Source organism: Colletotrichum lupini, chromosome 7, assembly GCF_023278565.1.
Source record: "Colletotrichum lupini chromosome 7, complete sequence".
Taxonomy (NCBI): Eukaryota; Fungi; Ascomycota; class Sordariomycetes; order Glomerellales; family Glomerellaceae; genus Colletotrichum; species Colletotrichum lupini.
Genome location: NC_064680.1, coordinates 2,253,568 through 2,281,254, shown reverse-complemented (window position 1 = coordinate 2,281,254; position 27,687 = coordinate 2,253,568). Strand labels below are relative to the sequence as shown.

Here is a 27,687-nt window from a genome sequence, read left to right as displayed (position 1 = left end):
TTGATTTTTTTTCTCCCCCGGCGTGTTAATGATATTCAAGTCTGGTCACGAAATATGGGGGTAGGGGGGAGTGGCCTGAAAGGAATGAAGAACAGGTAGTCCAGCTGCTACCAATGCATGATATCCAACCCAGTGGGCACCAAGCAAACAACAAACAAGTTTATTATTGCAGTACTAGGTAGACAGCACAGATGAAAGGAAGAGAAAAGCCGTGTAAACATACGACTACCAAAGATACCAAGAGAGTGTATATACGAATTACCTTACTCTCCTCCCCCCTTTGAAACAGCGGCACTATTGCGCGTGGTACAGGGCGGCAGGTCACCCACGGGAAGGCCAGTGTAAGCGCTGGGCTTCTCGACAGACGGGCCGCGGTGAGTGGGTGAACCGTGAAGCCAAAGAGAGGATGGAGGGGCTGCCGGAAGGGGGGAAAGGATGGTGGTGGTCGAAATGGGTAGACGAAAATAGATTGTGAAAGGTTGCAGGCTGGGCCAATCAGCCAGACAATCACACTGCATTCTAGGCGCCGAGACCAGGGTGGTGAGAGACAGGCGCGCGGGGTTGGTTCGGCGGGAGACTTCGTGCCATTGGCTAAGCTCCCCAAATTGGCTGGTCACTCTATTGATCTTGTTGAACTCTGACCGCCCTTGATGTTTCCTTTGGGCATGGGGTTTCTGGGGATTTGCGAGAATGCCGACGGTGCAAGGTCTTCGGGCATCGAAGCGAGAATGTAACGCGGGAGACTACCCTGTCCCAGCCGGGGCCGTTGAGGCACATTGCATCCGCCGATCGTGTGGGAAGTGCTCAAAGTGCGTGTCCACGTTCCACATGGCTTCGAAAGAAAAAAATCATCGACCCATCTCTGTTTTTACAAAGGTCAACTTTTCGGTCCAGGAAGTCATGGGTCTGCCCGTGAGACAACTTATAGGTTTCGGTCTTGCGTCTTGTGGATTGATGAGACGGTCATAAGCAAGCAACATTTCCAAGGGTGGAGGTGTCTTGGGGTACTGTGGTTCAGCGCCTAGCTCGAAGGTTGCCGTGAAGCACCAATGGGTGGGAGGAAGGTGAAGGCGATCGGGAAAAAGACCGGCCGTGATCGGTTGGCTAACTAGAGATTCTGTCGGTTTCTTGACCGGAGTCCCCGGGCTCGGGCGATGCTTCTGGGGCCGGGCGTCGCCGATACTGTCTCCGATGGTCGGCGCACTACATTCTATTGTTGGTGGACCCGCCATCCGAGTAGGTCGATTTCGCTCCGTGTAAGAAGCCGACTTAGTTTTCATGGTACTACTCACAACTTTTGTCATCGACCATTTTGACACGGTTGACGCCCCCCCCCCCCCCCGTATTCAGCAGGTTTATACTTTTGCGAGATGGCACAAATCGTGGTGATTGGGTACCAAAGCACCCTTCCTCCTCTTCAGATCTGAGTGGCCGCTAACATAAGACAGAGCCGGTGTGATCGGGTTGAGCACTGCTGTAAGGCTTCAGCAAGAGGGCCATAAAGTAGCAATAGTGGCCAAGGATTTCCCGAGTCCGTTTGAGACCGTTGACAGCAAAGCTTCAATCAACTACACCTCACAATGGGGCGGCGCTCACAACCGTTGGGTCATACCGGCCAACGAGATGGAACAGCGCGATCATGCGATGGCCCTCAGAACGTTCCGGCACATGGAGTCCCAGGTGAAGAGCAATCCTGAAGCCGGTATTACTTTCATGCCTGGTATTGAATACCTCGATGATCCTCCGCCACAATACCAAGCTCTCAGCGAGGAAAAGGCCCAGAGCTTGGGACTGGTAGACTTCCGGCTCCTGAACCCAACCGAATACCCAGATGACAAGGTGAAGTGGGGATGCGAGTACAAGACATGGTGTGTGAACCCCATGGTCTACTGCTCCTTCCTCCTTCGCAAGTTCTCCTGGAATGGCGGCCAAATCTTCCGCAGAGAACTCAGGGATCCCCGTGAGGCGTTCTCACTGAAAGAGTTGCCGAACGTGAGACATGTAGTCAACTGCTCTGGTTTCGGATTTGGTGACCCAAACTCATTCATCACGAGAGGTATATCGGCCACTGACATCCAACTTACTTTGGCGACTTTGCTGATGAGGTTCTTCAGGTCAAACGTGTGCTGTCGCCAACTTCAGCCCAGCAACCGTGACAAGACAGAATGCTGATGGATCTTGGACATTCTGCGTGCCTCGAAATTTCGATGGCGGCACGATCGTGGGTGGCACAAAGGAACCTGACAATTGGGACACTGAACCGTCGCCAGAAGTGCGGGAAAAGCTCCTCAAACACTTCGCTGCTACATATCCTAAGATCCTTGGGGACGATGGTGAGTTTCGCGTCCTCAAAGATGTCGTAGGCCGACGGCCGACTCGAAAGGGCGGCATGAGGCTAGAAAGAGAAGAGGTGGGAGAGAAGCGCACCATAATCCATGCTTATGGTCTGGGGGGCAGGGGGTTCGAGATGTCCTGGGGTGTAGCTGAGGGTGTACTTGAATTATTGGGAGACTCAAAATTCATGCCGCGGCTTTAGATACGAATGCACCATGCTGCCTTAGAGCATCGGTGTAGAGATTGAACACCAAATCCAGACAAAGTTGATTCAGAAAACCTCGATCAATGTTTTCTCAATGTACAATACCTATGCATGGTCATCAAGTGCCATGGAAAGCATGGAAATATCAAGGTCAAGCGATATCGGCGAGTCCGTCTGATTGGCCCACTGGTGACCTGCCCGAAAGCGAGAGAGCGTTGGAGACGACGGTGCAGCTTCGGCCGGTACCTGCATGGCGTCACCCGCTGCTGCGTGAGTGGTGGAAGTTCATGCTTGGCAGAATGTCGCAAAAAAAAAATGAGAAAATAAAAAATCTCATCCGTCGGAGGCAGAGATTCTATTCGCCTGGATGGCCAAAAAAAAAAGAAGGGAAGAAATTGGGTTCACCTCACTAGCAACTGCCATCCCATAGGTACCAGGCCTACCCCGCGCTCCGATAAGCGGTGAAATAATCAGTCCCCTACGGATACAGGACAGAAGAGTCACACACAAGGTGGGATGTTTTGGAGTCATTGCCCCACACTCAACTTTCATCATCCTCAACTTCCCGCCTCGAACTTTCGTAGTTTCCTCTCCAGCAACAGCAATCAATTGTAGTCGCAAACAGTTCAATCCAAGTCGCAAACATGGCCCAAACTATTCTTCACCTCCGATCCGAAACCAAGGTGTGCAATGATTCTGCAAACCAACATTGACTTTGAGTATTCAGAGATAGCTAACTTTTGACGTCAGCCCTTGGAACACAGGAGCGCCCTCACCCCCACCACTACTCGCAAGCTGGTCGAGGCCGGCTACGAAGTCAGAGTGGAAAGGAGCCCCGTACGTTCTCGCCGATGTACTATCCGTCTTTCGTGAGGGACGAATCATTGACCCGACGATCCCCAGGTTCGCATCTTTGACGATGCCGAGTTCGAAGCCGCTGGCGCAACCCTTGTGCCCGAATACTCCTGGGAGTCAGCCCCATCGGACGTGATCATCGTCGGTCTCAAGGAGCTTGAGGAGAAGGAGTTCCCTCTCAAGCACGTCCACGTCACATTCCTCCACGTCTACAAGGTATACAAGCCCCAATTGAGCTGGATACCACCAGAGAGCTCGCTGACCAAGCTATAGAACCAAGGTGGCTGGGAGAAGACACTCGGCCGTTTCCCCCGTGGCGGCGGCACTCTTCTCGACCTCGAGTTCTTGGCCAACGAGTCCGGTCGCAGAGTCGCAGCCTTCGGTTTCCACGCTGGTTTCTCTGGCGCTGCTCTTGCTCTCGAGAACTGGGCCTGGCAGCTCACCCACCCTGGCGAGCCCTTCCCTGCCGTCGAGGCGTACCCCAATGAGGATGCTCTCATCGTCGATGTCAAGAAGGCCTTGGACGAGGGTATCGCCAAGGCTGGTCGCAAGCCCAGAGTCATTGTGATTGGTGCTCTTGGACGTTGCGGTTCCGGTGCCGTTGAGATGGCCAAGAGAGCCGGTGTTGAGGATATCGTCCGCTGGGTATGTCATTCCCAGTTTGGTCATCGCAACACGCACTAACATGAGCTGCAGGATATGGAGGAGACCAAGAACCCCGGCCCTTACAAGGAGATCACGGATGCCGACATTTTCGTCAACTGCATCTACCTCAGGTACGTCTCTTTGGGAATAACCCCAATTCTGAGCTTGTACTAACACATGTTTCCCATAGCCAACCTATTCCCCGTATGTTACTACCCTTTCAATCCGGTGTCAAGCATCTGTTGGCATGCTCTCTTGAAAAAGGAGTAACATGATCAACTCGTGGAGTCATGATCATGAATTGGTTGACACAGCGTACGATTGGCGGGGCCGTAAGCTGACAATACTTTTCTAGCTTTCCTCAACCGCGAGTCTCTGCAGGTCCCCGGTAGAAACCTCAGCGTGATTTGCGATGTTTCTGCTGACACCACCAACCCCCACAACCCGAGTAAGTCACCTTTAGACGGCTCTATCAATCAGACAATGCTGACAATGCATTTACTCATAGTCCCCGTCTACACCGTGGCTACCACCTTCGACAAGCCCACCGTCCCCGTCGAGGGATTGGAGAACCCTCCCCTGAGCGTCATCTCCATCGACCACCTTCCGTCTTTGTTGCCAAGGGAGTCTGTAAGTTTGACAACGCTGGAAATGCATTCGCGGGAAGTGAAGCTGACATAAATGACAGAGCGAGGCCTTCAGCAACGACCTGCTGCCTACCCTCCTGAACCTCAAGGACTGGCGCAACGATTCCGTCTGGGCCCGCGCCGAGAAGCTCTTCCAGGACAAGGTCGCCCTGCTCCCCGCCGAGCTTCAGAAGAGAGAGGCCTAGTGGACCCCTATTCGGTCGTACTTTTGTTTCTAGAATGGAATTCGGCGTTTTCAGGGGTGGAGGATCTTATGAAGAAAACGGGCATACCCAAGCCGGGTTGCCAAATAGATCAAAAAGCTTAGATCATGAGCGAACAGACTCGAGGAATGATACACCCAGCTAGAGCTGAAAACTTGAGGCCATTGTGGTACCCGTGACAATGACCGCCATCTCCAGGCTTCGGTCCCCCTTTTTGGATTGATATAGTCTACATGATGTGAAATGTTGTGTTTGTGTGTGTATTTGTACAAGCCGAATGGCCGCGCCATAGAGCAGGGTGTCCCAAACCATAAATCCAGAACGCCCAACATATGCATCTCCATCCCCCTTTTCTTCCTTGACACGGGCAAAATCCGCGCCCCCTCCCCGAACGACCCTCCTCCCCCATATCAGTCAGTCCTCCAGCCATCACCGCCTCTCCTCCGCCGCAACACCCTTCCGATCCCTCGCAGCGTACCCGCCCACGCGCTCGCCCAGCCTCATCTTCTCCTCCTCCTTCCTCCTCGTCTCGGCGTCCTTCTCGGGCAGGCCCCACCACTCGCGGATAAAGTCCTCCTGCTGCGCCTTCTTCACGGCCTTGCGCTCGCGCTCCTTTTGCCGCTCCATGCGCTTGGCGAACCATTCCTCGCGCGCGGCGTCGTGCTCCTCCGGGGTGGCGTGGGCCTTCATGCAACCGTTCATTGCGCGGAGCTGGGTGCGGCAGACGAAGGAGACGGTGAAGGTGCGGTTCAGGGCGCAGTCTGCAAAGGCTGTTGGTTTTTTGTTTGTTAGTATCTATATCTTTCCGGCGTTTTCTTTCTTTGCAAGGAAGCTTCTTGACGTGGAGGATTTGTAAGGGACGGGCTATGATAGGCTTCGGGAGAATGGGGACTTGAAGGAGGGCATTATCTCCGGAGAGAGCTACAGAGAAAGGAGAGAGGACAACGGTATGAGGTGACTTCAGGGGGAGAACGAACCCTTGATCTCGGGCGCGCAGGCGTTCCGCACGCGCGCGTGGTAAATGTCTCTGATCTGCGCCTCTTGGGAGGCCGAGAGGGGGAGCGGGTTGCGCGAGGGCATCGGCAGGTCCGCGGGGGCGCCGCCGGTCGGGTTCTGAGCCGCCATCGCGGCCATCAATTGGCGGAAGAAAGATTATGGGAAGTGAAGGAGTGTCCGCTTGCTCGGGTCGGCCGTCTGGTCGGTCGAGGGATCGGGGAAGAAAGAGTTCGAAGGTGGACGGCCGGCGTTTTCGGAGGGTCGGGCGGCCCGGTTTGTTTCTTCCGATGACGGTTCGTAGAGAGATTGTTTTACGGATTCATCAAAACGACAACGAGGCTTTGAACTCGATTGTACGTCCTCGTTGCATGTATGACGACAAATCGTGTCACTTGAATTTCGTTCAATGGTTCCGTCGGCAGATTCCCAGAGGGCGGCGGGCTTGCGCGGGTGGTTCGATCTGGGTGGGTAAATCTACAGCTACCCGTTCGTTCCTCTCGCGAAATGTGACCCGTGCTTTCGGAAGGAGCTTGCCAATTGAGACTTTCTGCCGCCGGCTGTTGGGCCCACCGCCTACCTTACTTGGTGTCAATGTGAGTGAGCAAACATCAACGCAATACCTAGACACTAAGAAAGCAGCCGCCTGAACAGCATTTGGCGTAAGCACATTGAGGTTTCACAGTGCTCCGTATTACTCTAGCCAAGTGTTACCGAAAAATAGTAGATTAGATGGGTATCTCGTCATTTTCACTCGATTATCTGTGTCTGAGACAATGTTGCTTTTGGAACGCCTAATCTTTTATTTTTACTGATTTTTGCAAACACTACATCGCTTCGACTGTCTGACCCCGACAGATCCGCTGGATTCACTCGTCTTTCTTGTCTTCTCCCTCGACCTCGCCCTCGGGGGTAACCTGGTGGAACTCAAGGCTTTCTCGGTTATCCTTGCCTTTCTTCTTCATAGAAAACTTGCTGCTCCAGCCAGAAATTCTGCTTTCCTTGGCGTCTCTGGATTTGGCAGGGCCTGCGGACGGGCTGCTGGTGACGCTTTCATAGCTTCGTCCAAGCAACCCCTCCTCGCCAAAGTCGTCAATGTCACCAAAGCTGGATCGATCCGCAGACAAGTTCTTGTCCGAGTTCGTAGTGCTCCCAGGCCCTTTCTTAAAGAGACTCGAGTCCTTGCTTAGACGAGACGAAAGACTGAACTTGCTGGAGCTGCCTTTCCTAAAGAGCTTCCTGTAGGCGTTCTCCTGGTCCTTGATATTGGAGTCAGAAAGTGTATTGGAGACTGCCCTATCAAGAGTCAAAGACTCCCGAGATTCGGTGACCGATGCCTGTGTGTGGACAGAGAAGGCATCGCGGGACTTTCTGGACTCTGTTGGAGACGCATCGTAGCCTTGCGGCAGGTCTAGGCTGGGCGTAGAAACATCCCTCGTCTTGCCTTTTTCCTTTGCGTCCTTGTCTTTGGCTTTGTCCTTAGTTTTGTCCTTGGACTTGGACTTGTCCTTCTCTTTGCCTGAGTCACTTTCTTTATCCTTACTGCGGAATAGTCCCCCAATAGAGAAGGTCGGCGCTGCTGGGTTTAAGCTCTTGCTCAACAAGGATTTGTTGTCTGAGTTCTGTTTACTGGCTGGTGGTCGACTGCCAATGACGCCAACCTGACTGGGCGAGACTTGAGGATCATTCAAGGCTTCATGATCCAGGATCTCGTCTTCGGCTGAAGCCAGTGTCGTTTTGAGAGCCGCTGGCGAGCCGTGGAGGGAGGGTCGTCTAGATGGAGTTCGTGACGCCCAACGCCCGTCAGCTGGTGACCAAAATCGGTTTCCTCGATCAGCTGGATGATTCCAAATGGATCCGCTGTCGGTGGACGGTCGTGGCAAGTCCGCCGAGGCCATGGAAGCCGGTCTAGGGCTGCTTGGATCTCGGTCCCCGTACGAATTCCATGGTATCAACCTGCGAGCCGATGAAAACATGCTGCGTCCCAGGTTCGATGCGCTCGCCGCCTCAAGAGTGTCAGGTCCAGCAGAGTTCCGGTTCTGGGTGTAGGATGAGAAGCTGGTTCGGCGTCGATTGGTTCCATCCAGTTCATCGGTCTGCCGAGGGAAGGACTGACTCTGGCCATGCTTTAGGCTTCCCAGCATGGGGCCACCATCATCAGCAGCTTTAGAGCCTTTAGTTCTGTGCCAATGAATCAGGTCCGTGAACCGGTGTCCATTTGCAGCTGGCGATGGCTGTCCCCCGGGCGAGGACGTGATGTCTTTGAGAGACGAGGGATCACCGTTGTCAGGTGCAAAGGGTGGGAAAGCGGTGACATGCGATGATCCAGGGGGGCTAGAAGGAACACTATTCGAGCGTCTGGACGATCCTGGCGACTGAGCGTCATCTTCGTACCCCGGAACAAACGGGCTTCTGCGCGAGAGAGAGTCAGGGCTACTAGGTTCGTCGTCACCCAAGATGCCAGAAGGTAGCAGGGCAGCCGCCGTAGGGCTGAGCGGTGCGTTCCCTGTGAGAGCCCTGATATCAGCATCAGAGAATTGGTCGCTCGCAAAGGCCTCGCCTCCAGACATATCCAAGAAGTGCGAGAACGGGGCTCGACTGGTGAACCCGATCGGAGGGTCGAAGGGAGAATCCGAGGCTGAGAAAGGGCCCGTCGGCGATGCGACGGTGTTGGGAAGAGCATTGCCGGTGCGACTTCGACGCTTAATTTGTGCCGAGGCGTTCGGATCAAATTCGACGCCGGAAGAATTCGCCTGATTGTAGAACTGCATGCTTTGTTGGTTCTGGGTGTAGACCTGGGCATGTAGGACGTGGATGTGACCCTCAAATTGTTGAGCCTTCCTATTCTCCATGATGAGTTGACTCTGAAGTTCTCGGCGCTTCATCTCGAAATCTCTCTTCATTTTCCGGTCATCCTCTCGCCAAGTGTCGTCTTCCTCGCCACCAGGCAGCTTTCTGCGTGCATCCTCAAGCTCCTTGAGTTGTTCCTTCTTTTCCTTGTATTCGGTCTCGAGTTGGGAATATTCATCTTGCAAGGCAGAGTTCTCCTCATCCAGGTGCTTGATCTTGAGATCACGGCTCTGCGCAAGACTTTCCTTTTCCGACGCAAACCCGTCGCGAGTTTTGCGCATAGATTTGGCTTCAGCAACACATTTCTCGATGTTGTCCATCGCCTTCTTGCGCTTTTCTTGCTTCTCCTTCAACAGGTTCTCCTTCCGCGCCTTCTCCTTGGTGGCCTGTCTCATCTGTTCGCCGGTAGACTTGACCTTTTGCCTCAACTGCGCGGTGTTATCGTCCTTCTCTTTCTGAATCTTCTTTTTCTCCTCCTTTTCCTTTTTCAACCGCTCTTCGAGCTGTCTAAACTCGCTTTCTTCGGTTGCATGTAAGGATGCTGTCTCCACAAACTCCTTCCTCGACCGTTCCAAGGTGTCGGCAAGTTCCTTGAGCGACGCCTCAGGGTGGTCGCTGGAAAAATCCTTGATTGATGGTTGCTCCTGACTTGCTATGGACGGGGAGTGCCTGCGATTGACAGTGTTGCGCCTCTGGCCGGAAGTGTTGTCTCGCGCAGCGGCGGATCCGCCTTCGAGAGACGGCGCCGCTTCGATGGTGGGCACCTGGCTACGACTGCCATTGTCTTCGACGCACGGAGTTTGTCCTGGTCGTGGGTCTTGATCTTGGAAACTGTCAGGTAGTCTCGAATTGCCCAGTTCTGGCCGTCCGTCGGATCGATAGGTACGCAGTCTTATGACCTGGCTACCTGCCTGGAAGTTATTTGGTCCAACGGCAATGACTCGTATGTTATAGCAGTGATTGGGCCTCAGACCCGTGACAGTAATAGCCGTCTCCTCCTGCCTCGATTCGCCAACTGTGAAATATGTCAGTTTCGTACTCCACGACCACCTAAGGCGTCGAACAAAGACCAACCATTTACGCCATTGACCTGGATCAGAAATTTCTGTACAGGTCGGTTGTGCGTCGGTCGCGTCCAGTTGAGAGTCGCCGCGTCGGGTCGAATTCCGGCCAAGGATACATCGGGGGCCTCGGGAACGTCCACTCCAAGGATGCTGATGAGATCGGTTGTCGGTTTCCAAAGAGTCTGCCAGGCGCGACGGAGCAGCCTTCACACTGTCAGCAAAATGTTGCCAGAGGAGTCGCACGTGTCGAGATGACCGCTAGCGAACAGCAGGACAAGGCGGGGAAGGGGAAGAGGCGCGTGGGTGAAACTGACCAAATGACCGCGGCGAGAGTCACCAGCATACTGGCATGCCGCACAAGCAACTCATCCAGACTCCAATAACGAATACCCTCACGGGTGTAATGTACGGACCAAGCGAGACAAAGTTGTGCGTAAATGGGAGCGATAACCCAGAATGTTGCAAGGCTGGCGGCGGCCAGAACGAACTTTTGGAAACGGCTATTCGGTCGCTTGAGCCACCAGGCGATGAGGGAGCTTACGAGGAGGAATTTCATGAACAGGGTCCATAACATCGCCGCTGGCAAACGGGAAAGAAAAGAAAGTGGAAGTTGCGGAAGAGTGGAAGAAAAGCGAAGGAGGAAACCTTTCGCTAGTCCTCTCTGGCGCGGTCGGTTGGGAGGAAGGATATGTCGGTCAAGAAGGGAATAAGAAGGAGGGATGAAAATCTCGGCAGTTGTGTTCTCAGCGGCGGCGATGTTGACAAGCCCAGGCACAAGTCGTACTAGCAGTATTGCAGACTCGTCAGACTCTGGCGGTGCTGTTCGGTTCACAGTGGCACTGTCCACCAGTCCCCTGTACCGTGTATCGCGGCTAGCGGCTGATACTGTGTGGATGGGGGCAATTGGGGGGTTACCTGACACTGACACGGAGCCCTGGCGGCATGGCAGCGGCCAGCTAGGGGGAAGCTGGTACTGCTCGACGCTGACGCTGGGGGAGATGGAGGGGCGGTAAGGCAAGTAGTGCCGGCCGCCTCGAAAAGATCGGGATGGGGAGGGGCATTGCCGCATTGCATTGGACACCGGCAGGGGTGCAGAAGGGAGGCACGAGAGTCTTTTCCCCGTGAGGAGCGATGACGGACAGAGAGAGAAAGAGTGTGCTCTATTGTTGTGTGTGTACGATGTACCTAAGTGACGTGCATTGTTAGTAAATGTGTCTGGAGGAGAGAGTGGCAGGGAGGGAGAAGACGGGAAACACAAGGTCGATGAAGAAGTGACGGGATCTTGTTGATTTATATCTCTAATTCACGGCATATATCTATTTACAATTATGGTTTTAACCTCGTGGCATTCGAACGGAAATCAAAGGTTAATTGCCTATATCTTGCAAGGTGCTTGTTCGTCCTTCCTCTAAAGTATGGGGAAGCTGCCTCGTTTTCAGCCCTCCATGCACCCGTTCGAAAGGAGTAGCTGGGAGAGTGCAACGTGCCTCCGAGCACTGCAATGAAGCACAATATCCATATGACAGGCTGCCATGTCTCCGTCTCATTGAATGCTGGTGATGAGGCCAACGATGAGACTGTGGTGTTGACGTGCCCAAAGTAGTTGCCGTTGCAAGCGTCTTGACGTACCTTACCTTGAGCCTCAGATCCTTCATCTTTAACCTGAGGCGTCGTGTCTTCCATTACACATGGCACGGCGCCTTCCATTCCCCTGTCCGCCCGACCACAACGCGTCTCATTCTCCCTAATCGACAACTTCAAGTGTCTACCTTAGTAACTCTGGTTGACTTATCTTACTACTTCATGACATGGCCAAAATGCCAAGATTTGCCTACAGAACTGGGGCGATTTCTGGTTTTTGGTTCCTGGTGCTCCTAAGTCCTCGCTAATGAATTAGATTCACTAGAACCCAAGGATGAACGCCACGTCGCACAGCCCCGATTCCCCCACCCGACGTAGCGCCCATCGTCAAGTTTCTTACGTGAGCCGAGTATTCAGCTTCATCATCATCATCATCGTCAACAACAATAACAACCCGAAAAGCTTTTGCTCGTATCCGAGACCCTCCCACACCACTAACTCTGCCTCTCCCACCCGCAGGATGTTGCACTTGAAGACGCCTCCAAGGCCATGTGCTGATGTGGCTGGTTGTTGAGTGTCCCCTGCAAACGAGTTGGAGTGAGGGGCAACCAGACGAAAGCGACCTATCATGCCCTGAAGACGCCTTGCGGCCTTGGAATGAGGGGGTCCCATCCCACCAAGTCTGAAAGCAACCCGACTTGTCCAATCCATCGCACCGGGCATATGGCGGGTACCTTGTCATCCCAGCAAGCAGCTCCCACTCCCTCCAGCACTATATTTGGACCATTGAGGGGTCCTCGGCGGGGACTACAAGTAAGGTGAGCTATCCTCCTGGCGACCTCACTTGTTTACTTCCACTCCGCCTTTTGCTTCTCCTATTTATTTCCACGTTGAAATCGTAGCTTTTATCAAATCAGCTCGTCCTCTGACCATTCTCTAGCTCTAATCGCCGTGCTCGAAACCTCTTCCACCGCGATATCCTCCTGGCCCATCATGGAAGCCATCAAGTCCGCTCTCAACATTGGCTCCAGCAAGCCTACCGCTACCGAGCCCTCTGCCGAGCAGCTTACCCAACTCAAGGAGAAGTACACCAAAGCTGGACAAGACCACGTCTTCACCTTTTACAATGACCTTCCTACCTCTGAGAAGGCAACTCTTTTCGAGCAATTGTCTGGCTTCGATCCCGAGCACATCAACAAGATCACCGACCGCGCTCTGAACCCTCCCAAGACCGAAGAAGATGCATCCGCCCAATCCGGCCTCGAGCCGTTGCCCGAGTCTGCCACCGCCAGTATCCTCGATTCTAAGACCGAAGACATTGAGAAGTGGTATCAGTCGGGTCTCGAACTGATTGGACAGAACAAGGTGGCTGTTGTGCTGATGGCAGGCGGTCAGGGCACCAGACTGGGCAGCTCAGCACCCAAGGGCTGCTACGATATTGGCCTTCCCAGCCAAAAGTCACTCTTCCAGATCCAGGCAGAGCGTATTCGTAAGGTCCAGGAGCTTGCCGCCAAAAAGGCCGGCACCAGCAGCGCCGTCGTGCCGTGGTACGTCATGACCTCCGGCCCCACTCGCGGCCCCACGGAGAAGTACTTCCAGGAGAACAATTACTTTGGCCTTGACAAGGCCAACGTCTTCATCTTTGAGCAGGGTGTCTTGCCTTGCATCTCGAACGAGGGCAATATTTTGCTCGAGTCTAAGGGGAAGGTTGCCGTTGCCCCTGATGGCAACGGAGGTATCTACCAGGCGCTGGTTGTGTCAGACGTCATGGGCGATATGCGCAAGAGGGGTATTGAGCACATCCACGCCTACTGTGTCGATAACTGCCTGGTAAAGGTCGCCGACCCCGTCTTCATTGGTTTCTCGGCATCCAAGGATGTCGACATCACCACCAAGGTGGTGCGTAAGCGCAATGCCACCGAGTCTGTTGGTTTGATTCTGCTCAAGAATGGCAAGCCCGACGTTGTCGAATACTCCGAGATTGACAAGGAGACGGCCGAAGCCCAGGATACTAAGCAGCCCGGAGTCCTCAAGTTCCGCGCTGCCAACATTGTCAACCACTACTACTCTTTCCGCTTCCTGGAGAGCATCCCTCAGTGGGCGCACAAGCTTCCCCACCACATTGCGCGCAAGAAGATTCCCTACGCCGACCTCAAGTCCGGCGAGACTGTCAAGCCCGAGAAGCCCAACGGTATCAAGCTGGAGCAGTTCGTCTTTGACGTCTTCCCCATGCTGGACCTCAACAAGTTCGCCTCCATGGAGGTGAAGCGCGAGGACGAGTTCTCGCCGCTGAAGAATGCCCGCGGCACGGGAGAGGATGACCCCGATACCAGCAAGCGCGACATCATGCTTCAGGGCAAGCGCTGGCTCGAGGCTGCCGGTGCTGTTGTGACCGGCGCGAGCGAGGAGGATGGCGTCGAGATCTCCCCTCTCTTCAGCTACGTAAGTCGTCACTTTCTTGACATGGTGTATGCAAAAACTAATATTCATGGTTCATAGGGCGGCGAGGGTCTGGAGAAGCTCAGCGGCAAGGAAGTCAAGGCTCCTGCCGTGTTGGAGATGGAGTGAATATGTAGAGCGTAATGACATGGGATGATAGGCGTTTACGACCGAACCGCGGGTTTTGATAAACTATCCGGGTTGATAGGCCAAAGGCTGCACAATGAACTGTGCTGCTTCGAATTCTGGAGCATATATAAAAGTATTGATTCGTTGCCAAGCTAGAACTGGAATGAGTGAAGAATGTTCTTGTGCCTCAGCAACCAACTATTCTGCTCATGCCATCGTAGCACGCATGGTTGCTGGTTCCATTCCCCTTACATTGATGATTCAATTTTTCCCGGGTTCTGCTTGTTATTACCAGGGAATACATCTCCAGGGCAGCCAATCGAATGAAATGCAGACGGGAGGCGTAATAAAAAACGGAAAGAATGCAGGGCGGCAAGATTACCTTACCTTGCACCGTTGCCAAGCATTCCGAATCCAGATCTTAGGGGCATCTGGAGATTCCTTAGACTCACCTCAAGGTTTGGGTATGCCTGCCAAGGCCTGACATCGGGTGGCTTGCAAAGACTTGCACACTGTGCCCGAGTTCCAGAGAATAGGACTTTTGGCTGCGTGGGAAATTTCATCTATGTAAATCGGGATTGGATGAACGCACACACCAAAAAAAGAAGAGGCAACATGGAAGGGCCCTTGACTGAGGTTTCTCCTTCTGAACTACGGATAGTTACCCGAGAAGCCTCTTCTCTCTTCTTCTTCTTCTTTTTTCTATGAAGAACGAATAGTAGAAAAAAGATGAATACTCCGTGGACAAAGGGGAAGAGGAAAAGGAGAGCATGGGCATTGATTCATGCGCCCACTTCAACTTTTTTGCACAGGTGACCTCGGCTCCTCGGCGGGTGTAACCAGGTACCTAGACCTGGGGGAGGGAAAGCCTGGGAAGTACGAATACACAGTAGGTGGATAGATCCATCTTGACCGGTAACGAACGGAGAAAAGCGCCCGGGTGATGAAGATATGACGGCAGGATGGGATCAAGCCCAAACTTTTTGGGGACAAGAACGGCAGAGGAGAGCAGACCGTGGTAGATTTAGTTGCCTGGCTTTTTTTTGACCTACAGTGACAGAAATGGTCGGGAGGGAAGGAAGGCGTTTCGTCTGGCTCTCCGTGTTGTCGGGTGAAGGACAATCAGTCAGAGACTTCTGGGAGGATGGAGGGGTAAATTCTTGGGTTATGACATCAGCAGACAAACAGAGAGTCTGACTGGACTGTTTTCGCTCCAGTGGTTTCTTTCTGTCATTTGACGAAGGGGGGGAAGAAGAGCGACAAACTCAGTCCCCAGCAAATAAGGAAGAAAAAAAAATGTGTCACGAGTACTTTTAGTTACACCGCCGAGTCAGGCGGCTGGCCCAGTCTAGGGGAACAGGAGTGTGGAGTGTCGTATTCGATCTGTGCAGAGTACGAGGGGTGCTTGCTCTGTATTTCCGTGAGGTGAGGTATCTGTAGGCAGGCAGTTAAATGGGAGAAGTTGGTGCTGAAGATATTGATATTGATATTGTGTTCCGGTCTGCATGTGAAACCTTTGAGGAAGTACTCAAGTCAGGAACGACTAGGCACGGACAGAGGGAGGAATGGCACCTGAAGAAAGCACTCCATACTGTGTAGTTCAATCGTGTTGCCATCAAATTGAACTTGGACTTGCAGAAATGGATTCCTCCAAGTAACCTGGAAGGTACGGATAACTATTAGTAGGTAATTTCCTAGGTAGGCATGCCACTTGAGTGAAGAAGGGCCTCGGCTGAAGGTACCGGGCCCTTTTCCCTCGTGCCACGGAATGCCAGGCCAACTCATCGTTCTCGCCCGATTCTCTCAATGCCGGCAATGGCGGCCATGTTAGCGTCCATGGTCCCCTTTTCGAACCTGAGCCCGGTCAAATGCGGTCCATGCCAGTGAGATTTGTGAGGTGAGTGCGGCGCGCCGCGGTGGACCGTAGTCCTGAGCAGGAGCTGGGCCGACCAGGGGTTGTTTTTTTCCATTGGGGTGGTTTGGCCGTGGCGCTCCTCCCCAAACGGTGAAAGTGGTCCGGGGGTTGTCCTTTGGGGGGTTGAAATCTTTTTTTTTCTGGTCATGGTCGTAGGCGGTCTCCCCTTTTGCTGGGCAGATGCAATCCAATGTCCACATTCACATGATCCGCGGCAGCCAGCGTTAGGTAAGGCGGGCACAGTAAAGAAGGAAAAAAAAAAAGGGCAGCCTTGGCCTGCCGTAGCTTGTTGGGCCCGGCGACCAACGAGCAGGGGTTGGCTGCTGGGCTGCTGCTTCCCCCCCGCCCCTGTCCGCGCCAGGTCCTGCTCCCCCCGTACCTCACCCTCACACTCCCGTCCAGGTCGCTCCTCAGGATCGCCCGCGAGCGCCGCTCGCCGCCGCCTTTCCTTTTAGCTCCCCGGCCTATGCTGCTGCTACTAAGGTACCTTACTGCTGCAGCAGCTGCCGGTCTACGAATAGTCGTCCATCCCCAAAGGAATCAGCTTCGTCATCTTTGCACCATCCCATCCCATCCTCTCCGAACCGAACTGCTGAGCGTGGGCACATACGGATACATATGTACTGAGGAAAGGCTGCTTGAATGCCTCTCTTCTAAGCCCTTTTCTTGCCCTTCTCCCCTTCGCCTCCGACCCCGCGAAACCCCAAACTCTAATCGTGATTCACTGTTCACTGTACCTATTCTCTTCGACTTAAACAGGCGTCCTTTCTACCTGTGATTCTCTCAGCCCGACCCATCCCTCGCGAGCGAACGAACGAACGAACGAACGAACGAACAACCACTCTTAGCCCCCTTTCACTCCCTTGCTGTGTGCGCGCGCATCTCTTGAACTCAGTCAGCCTCTATCGACTTACGGATACTCACACATCACTGTCGCTCTCTCTTTCGCCCCTCCCATATCCCTTCCCACCCTCGTCCCCTGCATCCCAATAATAACTATCCACGAGCTTCCCCAACAATTACGCTTTCGCCTCCGCACACCTCGCGGCACAGCTCAACCCAGCTACCCGACTACCGGCCTTGACTAGGTTCGAGAGACCACAACATCTCGGCCAAGAAAGTCAAACCACTGTCGTCTCTGTCCCTACGTTCCGGCTCACCTGCTTCAAGATACCCGCCCTCCAACCTGTTGCAAACGGCGACACAACTCCTCAGCCGCCATGCAGTACGTACGGAATCTCAGCGCCTCCGTCTCTTCGACATGGAACTCTATAAACCCGGCAACCCTTAGTGGTGCCATCGATGTCATCGTCATCGAGCGGGAGGACGGCTCTCTCAACTGTTCGCCTTTCCACGTGCGCTTCGGAAAGTTCTCTCTGCTGAGGCCCTACGAGAAGAAAGTCGAATTCAAGGTCAACGGCGTCAAACAACCTTATTCCATGAAGCTCGGCGAGGAGGGGGAGGCCTTCTTCGTCTTCGAAACAAGCGATACTATCCCGAGGGATCTGCAGACTTCGCCTTTAGTCTCCCCAGCGTCAAGTCCTCCCTTGAACCCGGAGAATCCCTCTTCGCCTGGACTCGGGGAGCCAGAACTTCTGGATCTGGATTCGGAGGCTTCAAAGCCTCGACGACCGCCTCCATCTGTCCTGCACGCAGCAACATTCGGACCCGGACCCCATGGTTTGTCCCTCACTTGCCCTACCCTTATTGATCTTCTGTAAGGCAGAAAATGCTAACTGCTATAGGGCTAAACACCCCTCTGTCAACGTCCCCTGACCTTTCATCCCACGCACGACTGCGATCGGAAGACTGGGATTCCTCAGCCGCCCAGCGCCCTTACAGCGATGATGTCTTGCGCAAATCAGCTCGTACGAGCGACCGAGTATTCGGCGAAGGCCTGACCGACTTCGCCATGTCCGAGCGATCACAAAGCCCTCCTCCGTTGGCGCCCAAAGAAGCGCTGGAACGCGCTCTTATGCTTTCCAAGGAGCTATCGGCCAACAACATTCCTAGCCATGTGACCGAGAGCGGTGACCTCATGCTTGACATGACTGGGTTCAAGAGCAACGAAGAAGATGTGTTCCGCGCCGAGATTCTTGCGCGAAAGATCCTCTCCGAGGAGCTCGAGGGCCCGTACGATATTGGTTCGCTTTTCGGCATGGACGAGCATGGAAACATCTGGATCTACAGCAGTGAAGAGGCCAAAGAGGCTGCGAAGAAGAAGACCATGGAAGCTGGCTACCGCCTCCATTCCGTGATCGCGGCGGATGCTGCGTCCGACCCGGGATACCAGAGCGACGGTAGCGATGTGACTACCACCGTGCCTCCTCCAAACCACCGAAGGACCGAGTCAGACGCCGGTGCATCTGGCCTACACACTCCTCCTACGACACCTCCTCAATCGACGGCTGGAGACCCAAACTTGAATTACGCAAAGACGTTGAGGTTGACTAGTGATCAGCTGAAAGACCTGTGTCTGAAGCCTGGAGAGAACACTATGAGCTTCACCGTCAATAGAGCAACGTGCCAGGCCAACATGTACTTGTGGAGGCATGAGACGCCCGTTGTCATCTCGGACATTGATGGCACGATTACCAAGTCGGACGCTCTGGGCCACGTTCTCAACATGATTGGCCGTGACTGGACGCACGCTGGAGTAGCCAAACTCTACAGTGACATTGTCGCGAACGGATACAACATCATGTACCTGACCAGTCGATCAGTGGGTCAATCCGATACGACTAGGGCGTATCTCGCCGGTATTCAACAGGGAGAATACCGGGTGCCGCGGGGGCCTACCATCTTGTCCCCAGATCGGACCATGGCCGCACTCCGCCGCGAGGTCTACCTCAGGAAACCCGAAGTTTTCAAGATGGCCACTCTTCGGGATATCCGCAATTTATACGGCCCTGATCGGACACCATTTTTTGCTGGATTTGGAAACCGTCTCACGGACCAGATTTCGTACAGGACGGTGGATGTTCCCAAGAAACGTATTTTTACCATCAACTCCAACGCTGAGGTTTCCCTCGACTTGCTCACATTGAACAAACTCAAGCTGAGTTACATCAACATCAATGAGGTCGTCGACCACTTCTTCCCTCCCGTCAGCACTCTGGTCAAGGGTGGAGGAGAAGAGTATACGGACTTTTCATATTGGAGAGATACCCCATTGGATTTGGATGAATTCTCTGCGAGCGATACAGATGACGATAATGAGCAAGCTGATCTGGAAGAAGATGTTGACGATGACGAGGAGATTGGTGATGAGATGGGACAGAGCTACATTTCCCGAGACTCGATCGACGATTACGGCGATGAACGCGAGAGCATCCTTAGTGGAAGCATCGACGGCGACGACCAGCTGGCCGCCTCCATCCTGGAGGATGACGACGCCGATGACGAGGACGCCGAAGAGGAGGAGGACGACGAAGCAGAAGACGAAATGGCTGAGCTCGAAGTGCGAAAACAACGCGAGCGAACGCCTCAGCCCAGCGGCAAGGAAACCAAGTCTTCCACACCGGCACCAACGATGCTTGTGGAAGACATTGGCGCCGAGTTGATCACTGGGGTAAATCATCTCACCCTTGAAAAAGGCGTGCAGAAATAGTGTGCTAAAAAGGAGGAACAGGCTTCGGTTTACAATCCTAATGTTAAAGCAGGTGCGAAATAATATCTCCGTGTCGATGCGCTTTTCTTGTACAAGACCCGGGAGTTTTCAGAAGATGGCTTGGTGGTTACGAGCATGGTTGACGGGGCGGGTTTGGGGGGTATAGGTTTCCAGGAAGGGAAGTGCTGCGTTTGCATAGCGGGAGGCGTTTGGGCTTTGATATCTCACTCGATAGTGATCTTGCAAAAGACGCTACATCACTCAACTCTGCCGTTATTCTGGTTCATGATACTTGTGGGATACTTGTGATTGTCTTGATTTTCATCTCTATTGCAGACTAGCCATGCATCGAATTTTCCCAGCAAACCCAGGTTCTGGGCGGCGGCATCCTCTTGGACTCGTCTCCGGAGAGGCGGATATGACGCCCAGAGAGCCTCTTGTTCCTCCGCCGGACGTTGAAGGCAAGAAATTATATCATTGCGCGTCTAATCGACCACGAGCCAAAATATGTATCCATGGCGACCTAGGCTTTAAATCCTGATGCTTTCTCCCTGTACCATAAAAAGCCCTCAAACCATGGTAGTTTTAGTCGCCGTTACTGCCAAGGTCCCTCATTCACCCTGCCATTGAGGCACCTGTCCGTGAAGTACGTCCATTGTGGACTCCGAGTCCTCCGATTTCACCGAGTGGCCCGAGTTCTAAGAAGTGCCCTCCATCTCCGCATCCTCGTCCACGTCCTTGCCAAACACGTCCTCCATCGTGCCGCCCTCGACGCCATCGCCGCCGATATCCTCTTCCGCCGTCGCATTCGTCGCCTCGACGCCCTCCATCGCCCCGTCACCGCCCGGTGCAGCAGCAGCACCGTCCTCGTCGTCTTCGTCTTCGTCCTCTTCCATCCCGGCTTCCTCCCACGCTTCCTTGAGACCCCAGCTGACGCCGCTCAGAACAAAACGTTCGCTCGGCAACCTGAGACCCCACTCGTTCTGCGCGACCTTGGGCAGCGCCGTCTTGTTGCGCTCGCGCGCGAGCTCCTGCAGCCAGTCCTTGCTGACGCCGCCGGCGCCGCCGCCCCCGCGGAACTGGTAGCCCAGCCTGGCGGCGATGGCGAGCTTGACGGCGTTGGCCGTGACGGCGGCGTCGCCTGCCGCGCCGGGGATCGAGCCCGCGCCGCCGCCGCCGCCTGATGCTTTACTGCCGGCTTGGGAGGTGTAGGGGTCCGCTGAGAGGTAGATTGCGTCGGAGAGGATGCTCGAGGTGTGGCGGTAGGCGAAGTCGAGGAGGAGGAGGGGCACGCGGGACTCGTACGATGTGACGCCCTGGGAGGTGAGGAGGAGCTCTATCATGCGGGAGTCGCGGGGTCGCGGGGCCGAGGCATTGGGGGCTAGAGGGTTTGATGATTGTTGCTGCTGCTGCTGCTGCTGTTGTTGTTGGCCGCCCTGTTGCGCATTTTGTTGTGATGGCTGTGAGGTTTGTTGGGTGGATGAGGACTGGGTCGGTTGGGTTTGGGATGGGGGTTGAGAGCCTGCTGTTGATGTCGTTGCTGTTGCTTGGGTGTTCGGTGCGGTTTGCGAGGCTGAGGCGCCTGAGGAGGGGGGCACGCCGTTGGTTTGCAGGTCGGCGGATTGTGAAGCCATGATTGCGGTGTCGTGTCGTGTTCGTGGCGGCTATGGTATTATCTCGTTATGAAGTATCAATGGTGGTTTGATGGCGGGATGGCATATCCCCGTTTGGGACACCGTTCGAGGATTAACGATCGTCAACGCGACTAAATAGTAGCTGTCGGTTTTGTGCAGATGGTGCGTGGGGTTGGAAAGTCACCCAGACGAATTGATGTAGCTCGTAAGATCGTTTATAAGGCTCGCGAGGGTTCGAATGGGAAGGCGGGGCCGGAAAGTCGGGGGTATCAAGGTTAGGGGAGGTAGTTGGCTGGTTAGATCGCGGAAAGAGCTACCTGCCTGGCGCGTCGAGCGTGAGGACCTGAGTTGCCCATCTGGACCTCACCTCAGCTCCGAATTCTTGACGGGACTTTTGTTGATCCGTTCCATCGCCAGAATCCCAGCGCACTGACCATAGCTTAATCCCACATGGACCGGGGTGTCTGACGGGCAAATCGGCAGGGCGTGGATTGGATGACCTCCAAAAACTTGCATGGAGGGGCAATTCTGCTGCGTGGTAATTGTTCTGCCCCACCACCACACCCGCCGATGCAGGACATGGCTAGAGTGGTGGTGTCACACTCTGAGGATTTTTTTACTTTTTAGTGGCGGTTCCCTTTCCCTGAATGAATTGAGTCACAGTGGGTTGTCTACCGTATCTCGATAAACAAGTGACATTCCACTTTCCTCAATTGATCCTTTTGGCAACTTCATTTCCTATTGTTGCCTCATTTCTCAACGCTACCCTCCTACTGGGCTTTTTTGACTTTCATGCGAGTGAGAGAGAGATAAGAGAGAGAGCATACCTACAAGATTACCCCTCCCCCTCATACGTTACACATCCATATCCAACAACATACACACAATAAGAACGGCCATGGAAACAACACTACCCTTCCCTTTCCTCATCAGTGTGGCCGTTCCGCCCGGCCTGGCCAAGCTGGATGGCCTCGACCGCGAGCAAGTCTCGATCCTCGGAGCCCCCTTCTTCGAGGCCAACGACCAGACCCTGGACAAGTTTCACAGCTTTCTGAAGCAGCACAACGCAGAATTCCGCGGCTACTTTGACGTCACGGGTATCACAGCAAAGGACGATGTAGTCTCCCTGCTCGATGCCGGCGCCCGCATGGTCTTTGTCTCTCCCGAGAACCTCGCTCAGTACGAGGAGTTCGGATCCCGTGTGGGCTCCATTCTCACCACCGACGATGTCACGACGAAGCCCGCCTCCAAGCACGCCGTTCTCGTCAAAAACTTTGATCCTACCCTCTGTAACCTGGGCTCCTTCATCGAGCACTGCAAGGTGGAGAAGCTCCCGAACCTGTTCATCAAGCCCGTGCCCGAGAGCAACCTCGAGCACTTTGTCGATATCGCCAAGCAATGCAACGCCATCCCGGTTCTGCCGTCTGACGGCCTGACGGCCAGCAAGGAAGAGCCCAAGAAGCTTTCCCTTTCCAAGCTCATTGCTTCATTCTGGAAGTCGGACCGGCCGGATGGCCTGATCCCCACCGTCGTGTGCGACGAGTCTGGCACCGCGATGGGCCTCGCCTACAGCAGTGCAGAGAGCGTCGGAGAGGCCCTGCGGACCAGGGCTGGCGTCTACCAGAGCCGCAAGCGTGGTCTCTGGGTGAAGGGTGCCACGTCCGGTGACACCCAGGAGCTCATCCGCATCGCCCTGGACTGCGATAATGACACGTTAAAGTTCGTCGTCAAGCAGACTGGCGGTTTCTGCCACCTGGATCAGCACGGCTGCTTCGGTGACCTGAACGGTATCCCTAGACTCGAACAGACGTTGCAGTCTCGCAAGAAGTCCGCGCCCGCGGGCTCTTACACTGCTCGCTTGTTCTCTGACGAGAAGCTTCTGCGAGCCAAGATTATGGAGGAGGCCGAGGAGCTCTGTGACGCAAAGACTCCCCAAGAGGTTGCCTTTGAGGCTGCCGACTTGATTTACTTTGCTCTCACAAAGGCTGTCAGCGCCGGCGTTAGCCTCGCTGACATTGAGAGAAATTTGGATGCCAAGGCATTCAAGGTCAAGAGGAGGACGGGAGATGCCAAGGGCAAGTGGGCTGAGAAGGAGGGCATCAAGACTACCACAGCACCCGCCCCTGCAGCGGCGCCGGCACCGGCACCGGCAGCAAAGGCTGAGAAGTCTGAGAGAATATCGATGCGCCGCTTCGACCTGTCCAGCTCTTCCGCCGCTGAGATTGACGAGGTGCTGAAGCGCCCCTCACAGAAGTCACCCGACGCCATCCTGAACATCGTCAGGCCCATCATCGACGAGGTTCGCAACGGAGGCGACAAGGCTGTTCTGTCCTACACCCACAAGTTCGAGAAGGCGACATCACTCACCTCCCCTGTGCTTAAGGCTCCCTTCCCCAAGGAGGCCATGCAGCTCTCTCCCGAATCAACCAAGGCCATTGACATCTCCTTTGAGAACATTCGCAAGTTCCACGCCGCTCAGAAGGAGGACAAGCCCCTGAAGGTCGAGACCATGCCCGGCGTGGTTTGCAGCCGCTTCTCTCGTCCCATCGAGAGGGTTGGTCTTTACGTCCCTGGTGGTACTGCCGTTCTCCCTTCTACTGCTCTCATGCTCGGTGTCCCCGCCATGGTCGCCGGCTGCCAAAAGATTGTCTTCGCCTCGCCTCCTCGCGCCGACGGTAGCCTAACCCCTGAGATTGTCTACGTCGCTCACAAGGTGGGCGCCGAGAGCATCGTCCTCGCTGGAGGCGCCCAGGCCGTCGCCGCCATGGCGTACGGCACCGAGAGCGTGACAAAGGTCGATAAGATCCTCGGACCCGGAAATCAGTTTGTCACAGCGGCCAAGATGTACGTCAGCAACGACACCAACGCCGGTGTCAGCATCGACATGCCGGCCGGCCCCTCCGAGGTTCTCGTCATCGCCGACAAGGACTCCAACCCCGCCTTTGTCGCGTCCGATCTGCTGTCACAGGCCGAGCACGGCGTTGATAGTCAAGTCATTCTGATTGCCATTGACCTGAACGAGCAGCAGCTCCAGGCCATCGAGGATGAGCTGCACAACCAGGCCATGGCCCTGCCTCGTGTCGACATTGTTCGCGGCGCCATTGCCCACTCGGTCACCATCCAGGTCAAGACCGTGGACGAGGCCATGCGCATCAGCAACGACTACGCGCCCGAGCACTTGATTCTCCAAATCAACGATGCCGAAAAGGTGACGGAGAAGGTCATGAACGCCGGCTCCGTCTTCATCGGCGAGTGGACCCCCGAGAGTGTCGGCGACTACTCTGCTGGCGTCAACCACTCTCTGCGTAAGTCCTACCCACATCAACGATGAAAGATATCCCATGACTGACCGATGATTCCAGCGACCTACGGATACGCCAAGCAGTACTCTGGCGTCAACCTCGCCTCCTTTGTGAAGCACATCACCAGCTCCAACCTGACGGCCGAGGGCCTGCGCAACGTCGGCGAGTCCGTCATGCAGCTCGCCAAGACGGAGGCTCTCGAGGCTCACCGCAGAGCCGTCGAAATCCGCATCGACCACATGAACCGTAAATAAGTGCATTCGATTTTTGACGTTGACCATCAAAAAGAAAAGTCAAGATTATTGGATGAATGGCAAGGGGGTTTTTATGATTTTATGTAGTTATACCAAAAATGTCATTGGACATGTAGAGAAAAAGAAAAACCTTCTTATATTGGAATCCAACGCTGAGCATATTCGTGACCTATTTTGTCTCTGAGATGGTGACAAGTATTTCAGACCGCACAGTGACGCCGTCCTTTGTCGTATCATTCACTCTCAGTCCGCTTAGCCATCAACATTCTTTTGTACCCATCCCGTTTCAACGCACATGTCGAAGACTTATGAGAAGACGGTCATGATGTAGCAGGATATGACTCCGGAGCTACGTACCTGTAGAAAGACCTGACACCCGTCTATTTGCAAGCATTGCATCAAGGTCTTGCTAAGTGTGAGCCCCCTAGGCATGAACACTGCCTCTACAATAGCACAACTAAGCGGATGACAGTACTTCGGGGGGAAACAGCTTTCCCATCTCGGTCCGACCTCACCCTGTCGACTTACGAGCTTATACCAGGGACGAGGAAAAGATGAGTTTACTTCTAGCTGGAACTTTGAACCGCGGCTGGAGAAGATAGCGATGTCGGGATACTCAAACGTGGCTTAATCTTCTCTTTCGGCTTCCCCCGGGACGGTCATCCTCCCTTGCCTTAGCCATTTAGTGACGAATCAGGGTTTCTGTCACTTCGAGTTCATTTTGATGAACCTAGTCAAGACCGTCGGGACCAACTACAACGTCCGCTGGGCCCCGTCTTCTACTACTCATCTCAGCGCAAATATTTAATGCTGAGACGGAAGCGGCAATGTTGCCAAGGGGTCTCCTCACAGTAGAAAGCAGGGTTGCAATTAGGGTCAGGCCTCGTCACGTTATGCTCTCCAAGTCTCATCGAGTCCAGGTTTAAACCGAAAGTGTTGGATGCTTACGAAAGTACATAGTAAAATTAGGTCGTCAAGGTGCTAAGCTTGCGGTTGTCACATACATATGAACAAGGGAAGTCTTTATGATACACTAGCCTGCCTGTAACGGTATCTCATACACTCTATACCCTAATCTCCCCGGAAATCGCCAAAAACCACACATTTAGTACTTGGGCTTCATCGTGGCCCTGAGTCTGGAGTAGTCAAAGAGACCCTCGATGCTTCCGACGGCGGAGATGGCAATGTCCTGATCCCAAAGCTTCCTGCTGGCAAAGTCCATAACATCCTTCTCGGTGATGGCGTCAATGGTGCGCTCAATCTCGGCGGGGCTGGCGCGGCGGCCGGTGGTGACGAGCTGGCGACCAATGTCCTCAGCAATGGCGGTGGTGCCGTCAAGGGAGAGGAGAATGGAGGCCTTGAGCTGAGCCTTGGCGCGCTCGGTCTCGGCCTCACTGACGTTGCGGGCAAGGCGCATCCACTCGCGCTGGGCGAAGTAGACGAGATCGTCGATGCGGTCGTGCTTGTCGGTGACGAGGTAGATACCCCAGAGACTAGGATGTGTTAGCAATTCCTCCTCCTTACTGCGTGGACGCTACTTACCCAGTGTCGCTGTAGCTGGTGGAGAAGCTCATGAAGCTGTTGGCAATATCGTGCTTGTGAACGAAACCGCTGAGCTTGCTGCCCTGGTGAGCGGCGTTGCCGATAGCCTTGTCGTAGTTGCCGACAATGGCCTGGGCGACGAGGGCGGTGTAGTAGTCGTCGTCGTTCCAGCTGACACCTTCAACGGCAATGGCGATGTTGGCGGTGGGGATGTTGTCGTCACGGACACGGACATCAGATCCGATGAAGTCGGCCTTCTGTTTGGACAGGAGGTAGGCCGAGGTCTGGGGGCCGGAAGTCGGGAGGCCGCTGAAGTTCTTCTCGGCGAGCTCAACGAGCTTCTCGTGGGGGATACCACCAGCGCCAACAAGAACCATGCGGTCGGCAGTGTAGTTGTTCTTGATGTAGTTGGTGAGCTCGGTGCGGGTGATGTCACGGATGTTCTCGCGGGGACCAAGGATGGTGCGGCCAAGGGGCTGGTGCTGGAAGGCGGTGGCGTGAAGGTGGTCAAAGACGACCTCCTCCATCTGCTTCTCGACCTCCTCGGACTCGCGGAGAATGACATCGCGCTCACGCTCGATGGCGGACTCCTCGAGCTTGGAGTTCTGGAGAATGTCGGCAAGAATGTCGACGGTCTGGGGAACGTCGGAGTTGAAGGCCTTGGCGAAGTAGACGGTGTTTTCGCGCTGTTTCAATGTCAATGGGAGGAAATTTTGATGATTTCGGTCGACGGGAACGAACCGAGGTGTAGGCGTTCAAGTGACCACCCATGTTCTCGATCTCGAGCTCGAGCTGCTGCTGCGTCCGGTTTGTGGTGCCCTGAATATTCGCATCAGCAGGTGTATCTCATCGCATTGTCGTCACTGTTTGGCCTACCTTGAAGGCAAGGTGCTCGAGGAAGTGTGCGGTGCCATTGGTCTCGTCGGTCTCAGCCCTTGAGCCGGCGTCAATCCACACGCCGACGGTCGAGGTCTGGGCGAAGGGCGAGTAGTCGGTGGCGACCTAAATCTCAATTGTCAGATGGAATTCGCGACGCGGTTTTCGAGGCCAATTGAGCCATAGAGCGGATGGGTGGATTGGGATTGCATACCGTCAGTCCATTCTTCAATGTTGTCGTCTGAGTCTTGCCGAAGGGGGTGTTGGAAGGCGTAGCGAAGCCCCGGGTAATTGGGCTCGCTCTGGAAAGAGCAGCCCGGCTTCGCAGCCCCTGCGAGAGGTTCAAAGCTAGTCTCCGGGACGCCATGGCGGAGTTGTGGAGGATGGGGAGTGATATGAGGTGTTTGATGAAATCTTTCGATGAGGTTTCGGCTCAGAAAGCTTTCGCCTTTCGAAAGGCTGTGTGTGCCTTGGAATCGAGGCGCGAAATCGGCTTCCGGAATGCCCCGGCCCAGCAACTAGAGCCAATCAGAGGAGGTACGTAACTAATCTGAGGCCCCAGTATCCCGGCACCACCAGATCCACCGTGTGTTCAATCTATCTTTTATT

General features: G+C 54.5%; 10 protein-coding genes across 10 annotated transcripts; 4 read left to right on the top strand and 6 right to left on the bottom strand.

Moving 5' to 3' along the window:
• Window positions 1-25: 25 nt before the first annotated feature.
• On the bottom strand, window positions 26-1,311 carry CLUP02_13706 (uncharacterized protein; the record flags this gene model as incomplete). The annotated part of the gene is made up of 6 exons (XM_049292643.1): window positions 26-107; window positions 176-225; window positions 288-577; window positions 643-803; window positions 883-1,203; window positions 1,286-1,311. The coding sequence occupies 6 exons, from the start codon at window positions 1,309-1,311 to the stop codon at window positions 26-28; spliced, it is 930 nt and encodes a 309-aa protein (XP_049149789.1).
• A 59-nt stretch (window positions 1,312-1,370) lies between these two features.
• Window positions 1,371-4,871, top strand: CLUP02_13705 (alanine dehydrogenase/PNT domain-containing protein; the record flags this gene model as incomplete). The annotated part of the gene is made up of 14 exons (XM_049292642.1): window positions 1,371-1,393; window positions 1,449-2,029; window positions 2,106-2,491; window positions 2,562-2,707; window positions 2,745-2,809; window positions 3,155-3,222; window positions 3,290-3,376; window positions 3,443-3,610; window positions 3,668-4,039; window positions 4,091-4,170; window positions 4,230-4,243; window positions 4,395-4,487; window positions 4,548-4,669; window positions 4,728-4,871. 14 exons carry the CDS (start codon window positions 1,371-1,373, stop codon window positions 4,869-4,871), a joined length of 2,349 nt encoding a protein of 782 aa, XP_049149788.1.
• A 447-nt stretch (window positions 4,872-5,318) lies between these two features.
• Window positions 5,319-6,023, bottom strand: CLUP02_13704 (uncharacterized protein; the record flags this gene model as incomplete). The annotated part of the gene is made up of 2 exons (XM_049292641.1): window positions 5,319-5,659; window positions 5,867-6,023. 2 exons carry the CDS (start codon window positions 6,021-6,023, stop codon window positions 5,319-5,321), a joined length of 498 nt encoding a protein of 165 aa, XP_049149787.1.
• Window positions 6,024-6,288: 265 nt separating this feature from the next.
• Window positions 6,289-6,486, bottom strand: CLUP02_13703 (uncharacterized protein; the record flags this gene model as incomplete). The annotated part of the gene is made up of 1 exon (XM_049292640.1): window positions 6,289-6,486. A coding segment is annotated over one exon (198 nt), but the record flags the coding sequence as incomplete, so codon positions are not given.
• Window positions 6,487-6,751: 265 nt separating this feature from the next.
• On the bottom strand, window positions 6,752-10,865 carry CLUP02_13702 (fibronectin type III domain-containing protein; the record flags this gene model as incomplete). Its single annotated transcript, XM_049292639.1, has 3 exons — window positions 6,752-9,747; window positions 9,807-10,000; window positions 10,111-10,865. The coding sequence occupies 3 exons, from the start codon at window positions 10,863-10,865 to the stop codon at window positions 6,752-6,754; spliced, it is 3,945 nt and encodes a 1,314-aa protein (XP_049149785.1).
• Window positions 10,866-12,100: 1,235 nt separating this feature from the next.
• Window positions 12,101-13,945, top strand: CLUP02_13701 (UTP-glucose-1-phosphate uridylyltransferase; the record flags this gene model as incomplete). The annotated part of the gene is made up of 3 exons (XM_049292638.1): window positions 12,101-12,107; window positions 12,318-13,819; window positions 13,877-13,945. The coding sequence occupies 3 exons, from the start codon at window positions 12,101-12,103 to the stop codon at window positions 13,943-13,945; spliced, it is 1,578 nt and encodes a 525-aa protein (XP_049149784.1).
• Window positions 13,946-15,585: 1,640 nt separating this feature from the next.
• CLUP02_13700 (uncharacterized protein) lies at window positions 15,586-19,892 on the top strand (the record flags this gene model as incomplete). The annotated part of the gene is made up of 11 exons (XM_049292637.1): window positions 15,586-15,599; window positions 15,670-15,828; window positions 15,873-15,950; window positions 16,146-16,593; window positions 16,648-16,730; window positions 16,868-17,048; window positions 17,087-17,540; window positions 17,606-19,469; window positions 19,520-19,608; window positions 19,670-19,764; window positions 19,833-19,892. 11 exons carry the CDS (start codon window positions 15,586-15,588, stop codon window positions 19,890-19,892), a joined length of 3,525 nt encoding a protein of 1,174 aa, XP_049149783.1.
• Window positions 19,893-20,168: 276 nt separating this feature from the next.
• CLUP02_13699 (transcription initiation factor TFIID subunit 9) lies at window positions 20,169-21,104 on the bottom strand (the record flags this gene model as incomplete). Its single annotated transcript, XM_049292636.1, has 1 exon — window positions 20,169-21,104. The coding sequence occupies one exon, from the start codon at window positions 21,102-21,104 to the stop codon at window positions 20,169-20,171; it is 936 nt and encodes a 311-aa protein (XP_049149782.1).
• Window positions 21,105-22,002: 898 nt separating this feature from the next.
• On the top strand, window positions 22,003-24,660 carry CLUP02_13698 (histidine biosynthesis trifunctional protein; the record flags this gene model as incomplete). The annotated part of the gene is made up of 2 exons (XM_049292635.1): window positions 22,003-24,409; window positions 24,467-24,660. The coding sequence occupies 2 exons, from the start codon at window positions 22,003-22,005 to the stop codon at window positions 24,658-24,660; spliced, it is 2,601 nt and encodes an 866-aa protein (XP_049149781.1).
• Window positions 24,661-25,765: 1,105 nt separating this feature from the next.
• CLUP02_13697 (mitochondrial-processing peptidase subunit beta) lies at window positions 25,766-27,445 on the bottom strand (the record flags this gene model as incomplete). The annotated part of the gene is made up of 5 exons (XM_049292634.1): window positions 25,766-26,153; window positions 26,203-26,888; window positions 26,944-27,021; window positions 27,079-27,204; window positions 27,293-27,445. The coding sequence occupies 5 exons, from the start codon at window positions 27,443-27,445 to the stop codon at window positions 25,766-25,768; spliced, it is 1,431 nt and encodes a 476-aa protein (XP_049149780.1).
• Window positions 27,446-27,687: the final 242 nt, after the last annotated feature.